The sequence below is a fragment of the Lissotriton vulgaris genome, unplaced genomic scaffold, assembly GCF_964263255.1.
Source record: "Lissotriton vulgaris unplaced genomic scaffold, aLisVul1.2 SCAFFOLD_1499, whole genome shotgun sequence".
Classification (NCBI taxonomy): domain Eukaryota; kingdom Metazoa; phylum Chordata; class Amphibia; order Caudata; family Salamandridae; genus Lissotriton; species Lissotriton vulgaris.
In genome coordinates, this window is record NW_028252508.1 from 565,691 (window position 1) to 579,560 (window position 13,870).

The 13,870-nt window shown below is 40.6% G+C and overlaps 1 protein-coding gene across 2 annotated transcripts in view; it reads right to left on the reverse strand.

The window, feature by feature from the left end:
• Nucleotides 1-13,661, reverse strand: part of LOC147662133 (ankyrin repeat and SOCS box protein 15-like) — a 276,030-nt gene extending 262,369 nt beyond the window's left edge. Inside the window, exon 1 of one of the 2 annotated variants that reach the window (XM_086951086.1) lies at nt 13,560-13,661. Coding sequence is in view for 1 of the 2 variants with exons in the window: in XM_086951085.1 (XP_086807211.1) it covers nt 13,560-13,565 (6 nt within the window). In the remaining variant the exon portion in view is untranslated. The remainder of the gene's footprint in view (nt 1-13,559) is intronic. The other variant, XM_086951085.1, reaches the window with a different exon arrangement.
• Between the last annotated feature and the right edge of the window lie 209 nt (nt 13,662-13,870).

A 13,870-nucleotide genomic window follows, 5' to 3' on the forward strand; every position in this document is an offset into this window, starting at 1 on the left:
AGTGACTAAACTGTCTTAATTTGTGCATTATTATATCTGTTGTTCTGTAAACTGCTGCATGTGTTGATAAGTACCTATATGAGTAACTATATGGGATATTCATTGGTTGCCCAAGTATTTGTATGGGAGACTGAGTGTGTGTGTGGGTGGCTGGGAGGTGTGTGAGTCTGTGCATAGATGTGTAAGCAGTTGATTCACTAGGTGTATGAGTTCAAGAGTGCATGTGGAAACAGCTATATGGGCGGTTGACTGTGCATGGGTGTGTTGGTGAGTGAATGGATATCTCAGTGCTACATGTGCAAGTAAATACGTATGTAAAACACAATACATGTGAGAGATGACATATATAAATAACTGTGGATAAGAGCCAGTGAATGTGTGAGTGGTTGTATGGATCACTGTGAGCTTGTATCAGGGATTGTATAAGAGAGTAAATATGTTTAAGAAAATGTTTGAATAAGTAAGGTGTGTATAACTGTATAGTTGAGGAAATGGAGTGTGATTGATTCTTTCCATGACTGACTAGGTGTGTGAGTAACTCCATGGATGAGTGACAGTCTGTGAGTGTCTGTTTATACTGAGTGTATGTAAGGTTATATTAGAGTCTGAAGAGGTTCATTGTATTATCACATGAGTGATGTCATCAGTGATGTGATCAGTGATGTCAAATGAGATGTCATCAGTGATGTCAAATGAGATGTCATCAGTGATGTCATTTGAGATGTCATCAGTGATGTCATCAGTGATGTCACTGACCATGTCATGAATGATGTAATATGTGACATCATCAGCAGTGGATTGCGGGTGCGCGATATATAGTTAGCGCAACTAACTATATATGGAATTTCAATGGTTTTGTGCGAGTAAAATAAGGTTTTGTAAATGCGAATTCCTAACTATATATGGTCTATAACCTATGGTTTTTTCATTGAATATATATATATATATATATATATATATATATATATATATATATATTCACTGAAAAACCATAGGTTTCACACCAGTTATAGTTAGGTGGAAATTTTACTCGCATAAAACCCATGTTATAGTTAGTTGGACTCACTATAACTTGCGCGTGCAATGCACTGCTGATGACGTCACATATTACATCACTCATGACATGGTCAGTGACATCACTCATGGCATCACTGATGACATCTCAAATGACATCACTGATGACAACATCCTTGTGACAAAGTGGCAGACCTCCTATCAGCATAAAATAACCTTTTACACACACACATTCAAAAATAGAAACTAACATTTTCTTAAAAAATGAGAAACCAATACCAATTACAGCAACTTATTAAGTAATTCCAACATCTACATACACATCCACTCATTCACCAACAGTTCTATATAGTCACTCATGCATGTACTTACTCATCATATGTACTCATACACCTATACATCTTGTTACACACTAATACTCATCCATATAGTTACTCACACACAAATTCACACATGCAAATAAACCATTTACTTGATTATACTGCTATATACACACCACTACACATACTTCTACAGAAACGGAAACATATTTACTCTCTTAAACAATCAATTATAAAAACACATACTCACTAACCCACCCATACACACAATCATCCACCCATACAGTCTTGCACACATGCTGTCTTCAAAATACATACAAATAGTGAGTCACTCATTCATGCATCTGTGCTCTAAGTAATATCCCCCACTGAACCATACAGACACTGATACTGATACTCAAAAAAACAACTAATAACCCATATACACACTAATGTAGCTACTCACCAACCCATGCAGCCACTTATACACAAAGTGAGACACAGATACAGATATTTAAATATTTAAACATTACTCGCTAATATATGTATTCACTAAGATACATTTAATAAGTCAGTTAACCAATCAATTTTACACAAAAAAACATTCATTTAGACATTTATTTACCCATTTATTCTTCCATCAACCTTTAGATATACATATATAAAAAATATTTGTTTTTCAGAAAGATACACATTCACTGGATGATGTCATCAGTGATGTCATTTGAGATGTCATCAGTGATGTCATGAGTGATGTCACTGACCATGTCATGAGTGATGTAATATGTGACCTCATCAGCAGTGCATTGCACGCCCAAGTTATAGTGAGTCCAATTAACTATAACGTGGGAATTTAAATGGTTTTATGCGAGAAAATTTCCACCTAACTATAACTGGTGTGAAACCTATGGTTTTTTCAGTGAATATAAATATATATATATATACACATATATATATACACGTATATATATATATACATATATATATTTAGAGACATGCCATTCACAGCCGCTTCCACGCAGAATAACGAGAGAGCAGAACCACCATATACGTGCTGTTTTTCAGTGCTTTAGTTCTTAGCCTGCAATCCACCATGACGCGTTTCACCTCCACCAACGAGGCTTGATCACATCATATATATATACATATATACATGTACATATATATACATATACATGTATATGTATATGTATATGTATGTATATGTATATATGTATATATATGTATGTATGTATATATGTATTACCTACTGGCGGTCGCCAGTAGGTAGATATAGTTAGGAACTAGGGCCCGATGTAGGTGGCAAATTCCGGTCGGAAACAGCCGAAATCGGCCGTTTCCGACCGGTATTTGGCACTTTGAGATGTAGGGGGCCAGTATTTACCTAATCGGTATATTTACCGAATCGGTAAATTTACAGAATCTGTAAAATACCGAATCGGTATTTTTACCGATTCGGTATCTTCCAGATGTAGGTGGGACTCTTGTGAGTCCCACAGGCCTTTCAGATTCGGTATTTTAACACCCAATCCAATTGGGTGTTAAAATACCGAATCCAGGTGTGCATGCACATGTGTGCAAGCACACCTATGCCATGTGACAGACGGACATGCCCTTAGGGCATGTCTGTGTGCCACATGGCACACAAGCCAGTATTGTGGGTGCTGGAATCGGTATTTACCGATTCGGTAAATACCGAATCGGTAATGCCCATTGATTCCTATGGGCTTCAAGGCCCATAGGAATCAATGGGGGATACCGAATCGGTATTTACAGAATCAGTAAATACCGAATCTTACAGATTCGGTTTTTACCGAATCTGAAACACCTAAATCTCCCCCCCTCTAATTTACCACTTCATAAATACCGAATCGGTATGATTCGGTATTTATGAAGTGGTAAATATAGATTTACCTACATCGGGCCCCTAGTTTCCATAGGAAATCCGCAACATTCTTTTGGGAATAACTTTGGCGCTGGTTGATGAATCTTTGCGAATTTCTCAAAGAAGATGGCTTGCTCCGCTCCACTCCTTCCCTGAAATATTTTGGGGGGATTCGTAAAGTGGGGGCTGAGAAAAAAGGGGCGTCCCAAAACGCGTTTTTCCCATGTTATTTTCCATAGGACGATTAGACACGGCTACAGCCCGAACGGCTGAACAGAATTACAAGAAATTTGGCAAAATGGTGGAGTCTGAATCGCAGATCACGCTTTTGCTCAAATGGTGTAAATCGATCCAGTAGTTCCTGTGAAAATCAAAAGAAAAAAATATATATCTATAAGCGCGCACTGTGCGTGCACAAGCGGAATTCTGATTTGCTGTTAGACGTCTGTCAACATTCCAATCGGTCGAAATCAGGAAGTATTGGCCGCCGTTTTGTGTGCGAGACAGAAGAGAGCGTAAAACAAAAGTGGAAAATGTGAATAGGGGCAGGGTAGAGACTCCCTAACCCCCTAGGCCTTCTCAGGGGGTCCCTGAAGGACCCCAAAGCCCCCCAAATTTATTTATTTTTAACAAATCGCAGGGTGCGTGCATGTTGCACGCACCCCGAGGCAAAAGTGAGTGAAAAACAAAAGTGGAGAACGTAAAAAGGGGAGAGAATAGAGACTTCTTGAACCCCTAGGCCTTCTCAGGGGGTCTCTGAAGGACCTCGAAGGGCAAACAAAACATTTTTATTTATTTTTTCATTTGCGAGGTGCGCGCACCTCGCACGCACCCCGAGGCTGAAGAGAGCCCAAAACAAAAGAGGAGATCGTGAAAAGGGGGCAGGGTAGAGACTCCCTGACCCCCTAGGTCTTCTCGGGGGGTCCCTGAAGGACCCCGAAGGCCTAAAAAAACATTATTTTTTTTTTTAAACGCGAGGTGCACACACGTTGCACTCACCCTCAAGGCAGAAGAGAGTCAAAATCAAAAGTGGAGAACTTGAAAAGGGGGTAGAGTAGAGACTCCCTGATCCCCTAGGCCTTCTCATGGGGTCCCTGAAGGACCCCGAAGGTCAAAAACCCCTTTTTTTAATAGAAAAATCGCGAGTTGCACGAACGTTGCACGCACCCTTGAGGCAAAAATTCGTGAGGTGCGCGCACATAGAAAAAAAACCCCGAAAAATACAGTTAAATAACAAGTTTGAGTGTTTAGATGTTGGTTGGCTCTAAAAAGAGCCGTTGTGTTTATTGAGTGTTTTTTGTACCCACAAGTAAGTACCGATGCAGAGTCTCTAAAATTCAAGAGGAGGAGGTGGAGGTGGAGAAGTGTGGCTCAATGGTTAGAGGAGGCATACCCGGAAGCTGAGGTCAGACCCGGGACCAGGGTTCAATTCCCGACGCGGCAGGGTCTGAGCCCAAGTGTACACAGACTCGATAATTCTCACTTCGGTGCCTACTCGAATCACGGGTTCACACTCTGCAACTCTGGGCAATAGCTTGCTTAATCTCCACTACGGCCCCCCGCGGCGGGATGCCTGGCTTTCACCTTGGGGGTGCCCAGTACGGGTTATCTCACAGGGAAAAGCCAGGAAGGGTTCCCAATGCAAGCGCCAGGACACCCCGTTGGGGTAGCCGTGCGGTATATAAGATACACTAAAAAAAAAAAAAGACTCTGTTTCTCTCATGTGTGAAATGTACACCGTCTCCTCTATAAATGCCTTGCATGTTGTAACGCAAGTTGTTGTGGTATATAGAACCCATACCATAGTCTCTGAGGAAAGCAGAAACAGACTTATTCACATGTTTCCTTGCTTTCTCAATCTGTGAACAATATTGGTTGGAGCAGTTCCATTTTTGCCTTTGGCATATATTAGAATATACAAAGGCAGTTTGTGGAAAAAGTGACATTAATTGCCCAAAGGTGTCCTTTAAAAGCATTTCCAGACCTACCCCAGTCAAAGTGCCTGGGTCATTGCTACCACAGTGCACAATTATGAGTTCCGGGTGTGGGAGATGCAAAAAGGATTTTACCAATGACATCAATTGGTGACATCTCAATCCTCTCTGGCCAATCCACATAATATCCACATTTGGTAAGTCAAGGTTGAGAAAGCATCTATTTGCTGCATACCTTTCACTCCAGAAAATATAGCTGTGTCCTACAATCCACACTCTAAGCATCTTGAAGAGAGATCTGGTTGTACTCAGAAGGGCTCTGGAAATGAAATGGCAGTTTGAAAAGTAGGAGTTTAGAACAAATGTGGATGAGATTCAGTGCACTTGAAAAAGAATAAATGATTGGTGGTTTCTGTAAATTCAACATTGAAAACTAGGGTGCATGCTACTGTTTTTTTTTAAGGAGAAATGCTAATGGTTGAGAGAAAGTGATTGAAAGGAACATTGCACAGGATTCGCTGCTGTTTTGAAAAGTCAAACACCCTTGCTGGTTTGTTTTGCATATGAACTTTTAACATGTGTGTTCAGTTAGGTGTCTATGGAGTGTTACCATGGTAACAGGCAGAGAGACCAGTGGGGGAAGGTTGAATTTTATGTGAGATGGAATGTATTGCAATGTATAACCAATTAAAATGTTAGTTTGGTTTTGAATTTGTGTGGGAAGATATTTGATTGGTTATCTTCAAGATTAGAGTGTAAAATGATAGAGAAGTTATGCCATTTTGTTATTGCTGTGACTGGTGCACTATTCAGAGATTCTGCTCAAGAAAATCTGCTGTGTGATTGACACTGTTCTAAAACTACAAAAGCATTTTTGAAGGTGAGTTGTTAGTTTGTAAGGGGATCTATGTTGTGCAGTTTAAGTTAAATTGAAAAATATATTCTAATGTGGAAGCAGGAGATTATTTGAACAGAGTCTAATTTTGAATTTGTCTGCTTTGGGAAAAATATTTTGAAATGAGTATTTGGTATGTTGATGTGTTTGAGGAGATTTTTTTTGCAGTACAGTGCTGTTGTTAAAAATGATATAATAATTTGCTTAGTTGATGTGTTTTAAAATATGGCAAAATATGTAGTCTTGGAGTGAGTCATTCCTTATGACAGTTAGTGCTTTAAAGTCCAAAGCAGCATGTGTGTCAGGCCTCTGAATTCCCAAATAGTCTCCATGCTGTGTAATAAAGATCCTGTGTGTGCTGTAAAAATTGCATACCAACTTTTTCACTAGCATGTAGAAATTATTTCAGTGAATTCTCATTTCTACATTCTTAGTCCCACCTTGAGCCCTTGCATTGCCTGTACACCACTGCACTGTCCTAAAATGTGAAACAGCACTCCTAGTTAGACATTTTTCACTGATTTAATCATTTTGCTGAATTGCAAGGCATACTGTCATGTGTCTAAGATCACAGTGTGAGTGAGAATTTATTTTTAAAAAATGTGGCAGAATATTTTGCTTAGTTGATGTGTTTTAAAATATGGCAAAAGACGTAGTCTTGGAGTGAATCATTCCTTATGACAGTTAGTGCTATAAAGTCCAAAGCAGCATGTGTGTCAGGCCTCTGAATTCCCAAATAGTCTCCATGCTGTGTAATAAAGATCCTGGGTGTGCTGTAGAAATTGCATGCCAACTTTTTCAGTAGCATGTAGAAATTATTTCAGTGAATTCTCATTTCTACATTCTTAATCCCACCTTGAGCCCTTGCATTGCCTATACGCCACTGCACTATCCTAAAATGTCCCCTTCCCCACTACACTTCCTCCTGTCTGTATCTCACACCCCTTCTCTTTTCCAGTCTCTTTCCCTCACTCTCCTTCCCTGATTGAAATCCTGACTCCCCTTCTCTCACTCCACTTTCCTAACTCCCTCCATCCCCTCACTCCACGTCTCTCTCCCTCACTCCCCATCTCTCACTTTCCTTACCCCCCCTTTTCTCATCCTTATACCCCTTCTCTCACCATCACTCCAGTTCTGTTACTTTCACTCCCTTTACCCTGCTCTACTTCTCCCTCTCCGTCTCTTAGTCCCCTTCCCTGTCTCCGTGCCCTGTTCCCCATTTCTCACTCTCCCTCCCTCACTTTCCTTACTGACATTCCCTTACTCTTTCACTCCCCTTACCTCTTGTTTCAGTCACTCTTTGACTCCCCTTTCCTCACTCATCATACTCCCCTTTCCTCAATCATTCTCTCAGTCCCTTCCTCTACTTCACTCACTCATTTCAGTCATTCATTTATACACTACAAATTCATTCAAAAAAAGTATGACACAGTATATAAGAAATAGAGCTCTTCTTGGAGAAGTGAAGTTAGTTCTGAAAAGAACTGTTTTTTTGTTTTTTGTTTGACATTTTTTTTTCTTTTTTGAACAGTTTTATATTTTGTGTAATAAAAAAATAAACAGGAAACGAAAAACTGCTCAACAAGAACAAACAAAATAAAAAATAAAAAATTATCTGCGGGAGCATTGGTGCTGCCTAATCTTCATTTCGATTAAGTTCACACTCTGCTCTCCATAGTAGAGGATCTCGTAGCAGAAGTTGCATTTTATATGTACATTAGCCAAAAGTGGCCAGACATCTAAACTTGATGTCGATGGAGATGCTGCTGATGATGAGGTGCTGGGGACAGCAGCTGGAAGTTCGGCAGCAAGGGCTCTTGTAGAAGCACGTACAAACTTGTGAGGATGCACATTCTTCACATGCCGCATCATGGTGTGGATGCTGAAGGAATATTTTTTCTTTGGGTCTCCCCTCGATAGCACACTTCCACAGATAGTGCAGGTTACCTTCGGTGCATTCACTTTCTTCTGCCCCTCTGGATAGGTGAAGAATTTGCAGATGAAGGACTCCTTCATCTTCTTAGTATGTGGCTGTTTTTCCACCATCTCCACATCTGAGTCAGAAGAATCCTGTGGCTGCTGTTCTGCCATTTTGATAAGAAAAAAAGCTGGAAAAAATCAGCAAAGATCCTTCTCTCAGGACACTGATAGAGATAGTGAGGGAAGTGGGTGGGTTTTTTGAAGATTCTGGCCAGCGCTATATAAAACTCTTTAAATAAAAATAAAAATAAATAAATATATATATATTGTTTTTTTTTTCATTTTGACTAACACATTTTTTTGTCCACTGTACTTCATAGTTAAAGTCTGTTTTGTTTTGTATCTTAGGTATCCAGTCAAAGATTAATGGGTTTCTGTAATTTATTAACATATATGAACTCAAAGAAGTGAACTATTCTTAATAAAAACATGCCAAAGTTTTCTGAAGTTTTTTGATTTTGTATCTTTAAAATTAGCAGTTAGAGTTTTGATTTTTTTCTTTTTGTATTTTTGTAGAAGTAGTATGCCAACTAAAAAGCAAAGATGCTGTTCAAACTTTGGCATAAATGTATTCGTTTTTATAAAAATGTTTCCAGTTAACTTATTGTTGTGCCTGGTTTCACTAGTAGATTATGGTTCACTTACAATTAAGAGAAAAGTGTTAATAACAGCATGAAATGGTTAAACAATATTAAGTTAGTACATAGTGATGGTGGAGTCTGACATGTTTTGAGGGCTTTACCTTCATCCCTGATAGTAGTCAGCTTATTAATGTCAACATTTGTTACCTGAATAATATTTCCATGAGGAAAAGAGTCTGTAAAATCATGGGTTATCACCTTAGCTGCTTCGCAAATATCCCTCCCCAGTGCTGCGCTGTCCATTGGAACTAGTGCTGAATGGACGTCCAATGGTCATGCGCAGCACTGGGGAGGTAGCGCTCGTGACGACCGTTGGCCGTCAGCAGCACTTAAGAGGTTAAGGGAATCAGTAAATATGTGGTTAAGTGATCCTTGAAAAGGTTTTGCAAAGGTTGGTGAATGGTTTGGTAGCATTGGGGATGTTGTTAGGAAAATATAACTCCCATTAATTATAATTTATTTATGCATACTTGATCCAATTCCTATGTTTACATTTCTTGAAATAATTTGTTTTAAAAGGGGTTCAATTTGTGGGAATATGAAAAGAACACCTGCAACGTCTAGAAAGAAAAGAAAATTGTGATGTTGAAATGGAGAAGATGGAGGACAAAAGTTCGTGTTTAGGATGAGATGAGGGCTTTGGAAGAATCGAGACCCAGGGAGCCAAAGATAACAGAAACTGTGTTTTAATTGAATATTAGTTGGATTTTGATGACTTAATAGTCAATCAGATGGGGACTGAAAAAATTTAATTTTGATGTATTTGAAATGTGTGCCTAACGTTATGAATAATTTTGTACTATAGCAAATACAGTGCACTTTTTAAAACTGTATTTTCCTGTGCTTGACAAAGCTTGGACCAAACTAGGTTTAAACTCCATTTTGAATCCTAACACAGCCATGATGTGCGTGTATTCAATTCTCCTCTCAACGCACGCAACTAAACTGTGCACTATAAAATGCTCTGTATTGACATGCTGCTCTCAAAGAACTCCAGAGGCAGCCTTTTGCTACACTCAGGCCAGTGTAGGGCCATTCATAATATGAGATTGTCATGGGTTTGAGTGTAACCAGATTTTTACTGACACATCCAATGACATTAGGTCAAAATAGGTTATATTAATATTCATTTATGCAATGATATTGGCATGGTGTTAGATGATGCTGTATTACATTTTGTATTCTGACTTTGTATATTAACATGATCTTATTATTCTGTAAACACAATTTTCACTGTGTATTTTATTATATATGGACGCCAGTCAGAAGGTGAGCCAAGTCTGTTTTGCCCTCAATAAAAATAAGGTGATATTCTGGCTAGCTGGAAGCTTTGTCAGCTTGCCAGGACAGCAGCTGTTCAAGGAGATAATAATGATTAGAAGAGTGGAATGGATTGAGTATTCCCCTAAAACACTCAAGAGGGATTGTGTTACATGTATGCCCAACCCTTGTACTAAGAAGAGTTGGGAGGGATACATCACATATCTCTATAAATTGCAAAATTTTTGGGGAGCTTACTTTGTGGTCATATGTTGTGTTGGGAATCCAGATCACCCTTGAGACCCCAGAGCCTTTAGTTACCGACCCGCTGTACCTCCTGGTGGAGTGTGTTTATAAAAGAAATAACTAAAGCCATAGTTTCCCTACCCCTGGGTAACGCCCTGGGTGTGAGTGGTGCGCTAGGTGATCTCTTCAAGTCATTATTGGATTGGTGGGCCCCACTCATTACTTTGCATGTAAATGCAGCTATTTGTGGCCTGTTACCTGAAACCGGGCGGCAGCCTTTAATGGTTACGGTCTTTAAAAAGGGCAACAGAAGTGATCCTGTCCGTTTTAGGCCAATTTCCCTTGTAGATATTGCAGTTAAAATTATAGGGAAAGTTATTTTAGAGAGGTTATCTTGCTGGGTCAATGAGAACAATATTATAGCCAATCTTCAATATGGGTCTCAGTCTGACAGGGGCATGGTGGAACAGAATTTAATTCAGTATCTTTTAACAGCTAAATATACCATGGCTAGGTAAGGTTCAATCCATTTGGCCTTCATGGAGCTCAGCTCAGCCTTTGACTTAGTTAACCGTGATAAGTTTTGGGAGGAGCTGGAGGCCACGGGGGTTGATATGGTCTTGTTTGCAAGTTTGAGAGGCCTTCACTCGTACTTGAGGGGAATGGTATGATATGGGACAGATGGGGAATGCACCCAGTCTTTTAGTATAAACAGAGGTGTTCATAAGTTTCTAGTGCTAATTTTTAACACCTGGTCTATTGTAATCTATCATTTGAACTTTAAGAAAGATTTATATGATAATATTGTTTTTAGGTTCTTTCTAGGTATAATTTTTATTTTTTATTTTATGATGATAATAATGATCTTAATGTTGCTTGTAATGATCTGTTCTGTTTTTTGTGTAGTTTTATGATTTTCTTGGAAAATCGACGAAAGTTTGTAAAGTAAGTAAAGACCCTCGCCAGTCTATCTCTTGCTTAAGATTTGGAATATTACTGATTTGAGTTTGACTTTATGTCACACTCTTTGCTGCATCTGAATAAGCCTTTTTATAATTCCCTATATTGTGGGGGGGCACTACATGTGCCCCCAGGGTCCCATAACAGTGGTTTACAGGGGACGGGCCCCCAAAAGTCCTGTTCCGTGTGCCTTTTCATGATGGTGGGACCACCATGAATAGGCAGCCGGAAAGGGATATCCTAATCTCTACGGCGATGCCTGCGCAGGCAGCACCTCCATAGCAGAGTTAGGATTCCGACCACCAGCTCCTTTGAATCTGTTGTAGGCAGCCGGCTCACCCCGACCTCTGTGGACCGACCGGCTGCATTGTAATGTGGACCGCTGTCCTGGATGGCGGTGGACCCCAACCGACGGCCATCAAACTCGACTCCACTCTATGACACTCTACTCCACTCTACGCAGCTATACGCAGCTCCCTTTATGCCACTCCATGCCTCTTTACTCCACTCTACTCTATGACGCACTACTCCACCCTACTCCACTCCACTCCAAGCCACTCCACTCTACAACACTCTACTCCACTCTATGCCATTCCACTCTCCTACACTATTCCACTCTATGGCACTCCTTTCTATGACAATCTACTCCCCTCTATGCCACTCTAAAACACTCTAGTCCACTCTACGCACCACCCTCTACACCACTCCAAGGCATTGTATGCCACTCCTCTCTACTACACTCTATGCCACTCAACTCTACTCCACTCTATGCCCTTTCAGTCTATGACACTCTACTCTCTCCATGGCACTCCACAACACTCCACGCCACTCCACTTCTTTCGACTCCATGCAACTCTACTCTATCTATGCCACTCCACTCGACTCCACTTCACGATACTCCACTCTGCACCACTCTCCTTTACCCCACTAACCTTTAGCCATGCTGAACATCAGCCACGCTGGTGTACAACATAGCTAAAACATCTTTGGAAAGCCAATAGATCTTGAATAGGCGAGACCTATTGGATTTGCCAATCCTTGTTCTTTTGTGTGAAGCACTCCAATAGAGTAGGTGTTTGAGCCTTCTCCGTCGTGTATGTCTCAAGCCCTGCACACTGTGTTGCTCCCTGTTGCCCGACTACTTTGTCTCAGTCTTCCCTCATGTGCTCACCCTCCGTGTTACTTTCCACCAAGCCCTGTGTTGCTTTCGCTTCCACCCTCCCCAGATCTTCCCAGATTATTTACCGATCCAACTCGGATCGGTAACTAAAAGAAAAAAAGTGGCCGCGTCATTTTATAGGCTGGCACATGAGTGGAGCGCACAACTACAAAATGACGTGTTCAGCGGCTTCCAAGATTTTTGTGTTTTTTAACTTAGGCCACACTGCTCAGCACCGCAGATGCTCTGCATCTGGCAGAGTCAACAGATCACAAAGGTTAGAACAATTGGCTTTACAAGCTCTTGTTTCTGCAGCACCCATTTCTCAGGTGCTTTCATCTGTACTTTAATACAATAGGTTTGAAATTGGACGGTGAGTGTACGGCCAATCCGCGTAACATAGAAACGTCAATACTACAAAAGTCCATTTTAAAAACACGTTTTGGTTTAGATAAAATAATGCATCTTGATATCACTGCTACAGCTGCTCATTTTGCACCACACAAGCCAAGCACTGTTAGGGCCCACACTGGTTCCAGTGACAGAACTGTCTGAATAGGTAGCCCCAGTCAGCTGTTCACACAATACACAGATTTCTCTTCATAGTTCAGAGGAGGAGGACTTGCAAGAGACTCAGACCGTGGGCTAAATGGTGTTTATGTGGCATTGTGTCCAGCTGGTCTCTGGGGGAAACATTGTGAAACTAACAATCTCAAAAAGTTTAGGACATGTTTCATTTACAAATCGTTTTGCCCGTGGAATATAGTTAACTCTTTGCAATAAAGAAAAACCTCAATTCAAAACGGATCTTTGCTAGGAAAATGAAACAAATTGGTTTCCTCTACAATTTCACAATAACAAATGGCACAAACCGAGTTTCTTTCTCAAAGTTAAGTTTCCTCTTTCATTTGTTAAAAGTGATGGAAACGGTGCCCATCTCCTCTTTACATGCACGCAGCAAAAGTACTGCAAATGTTGTTCTCTCCATTTTTCCCTTGGTGCAAATAACTTAATGTGATATGGGCTGGAACAAACCCTTGCTTGTTTCACACCAGGTTACGAAAGAGGGGGAAAACGCTATATGGCCCAAATTACAGCAATGCAACGTTTCGTTATCTGGCCCCATTACATTTCCTGCGTTAAAATCAGAGTAGGAGGAGCATGCCACGTCACAACTTAACCACAAATGTATGTTAATAAAACAGCCGCAGCACATAGCTAACCGGTCACATGTGATTCTGTCATGTCTTCAAGGCACAGGAAAGTATAATATTTGCTAGTCTCACCTTCATATAAGCCTCATCGGGTCACTGTGCCACTGAGGCCTGTATTTCTGACAGGAAGGCGGCCTCGCAAGCAGCCCCTCCACGACGACATTTGAGGACTGTGGTTAAATATATCTGACCTTGAATGAGGTAAGCGGACACTGTAAGAGTCACGTGACTTTTCCAGACCCTACCGAAAGCCACACCGGATCAAGCACTTAGCATGACAGTGCGCTCGCCGGAAAATGTCAACAAAGTACTTTAAACGCCCAACATCGTGTTATACGATTAATACAAAGGAGAGGTACCATGCAGTAGGACAGACAAGGTGT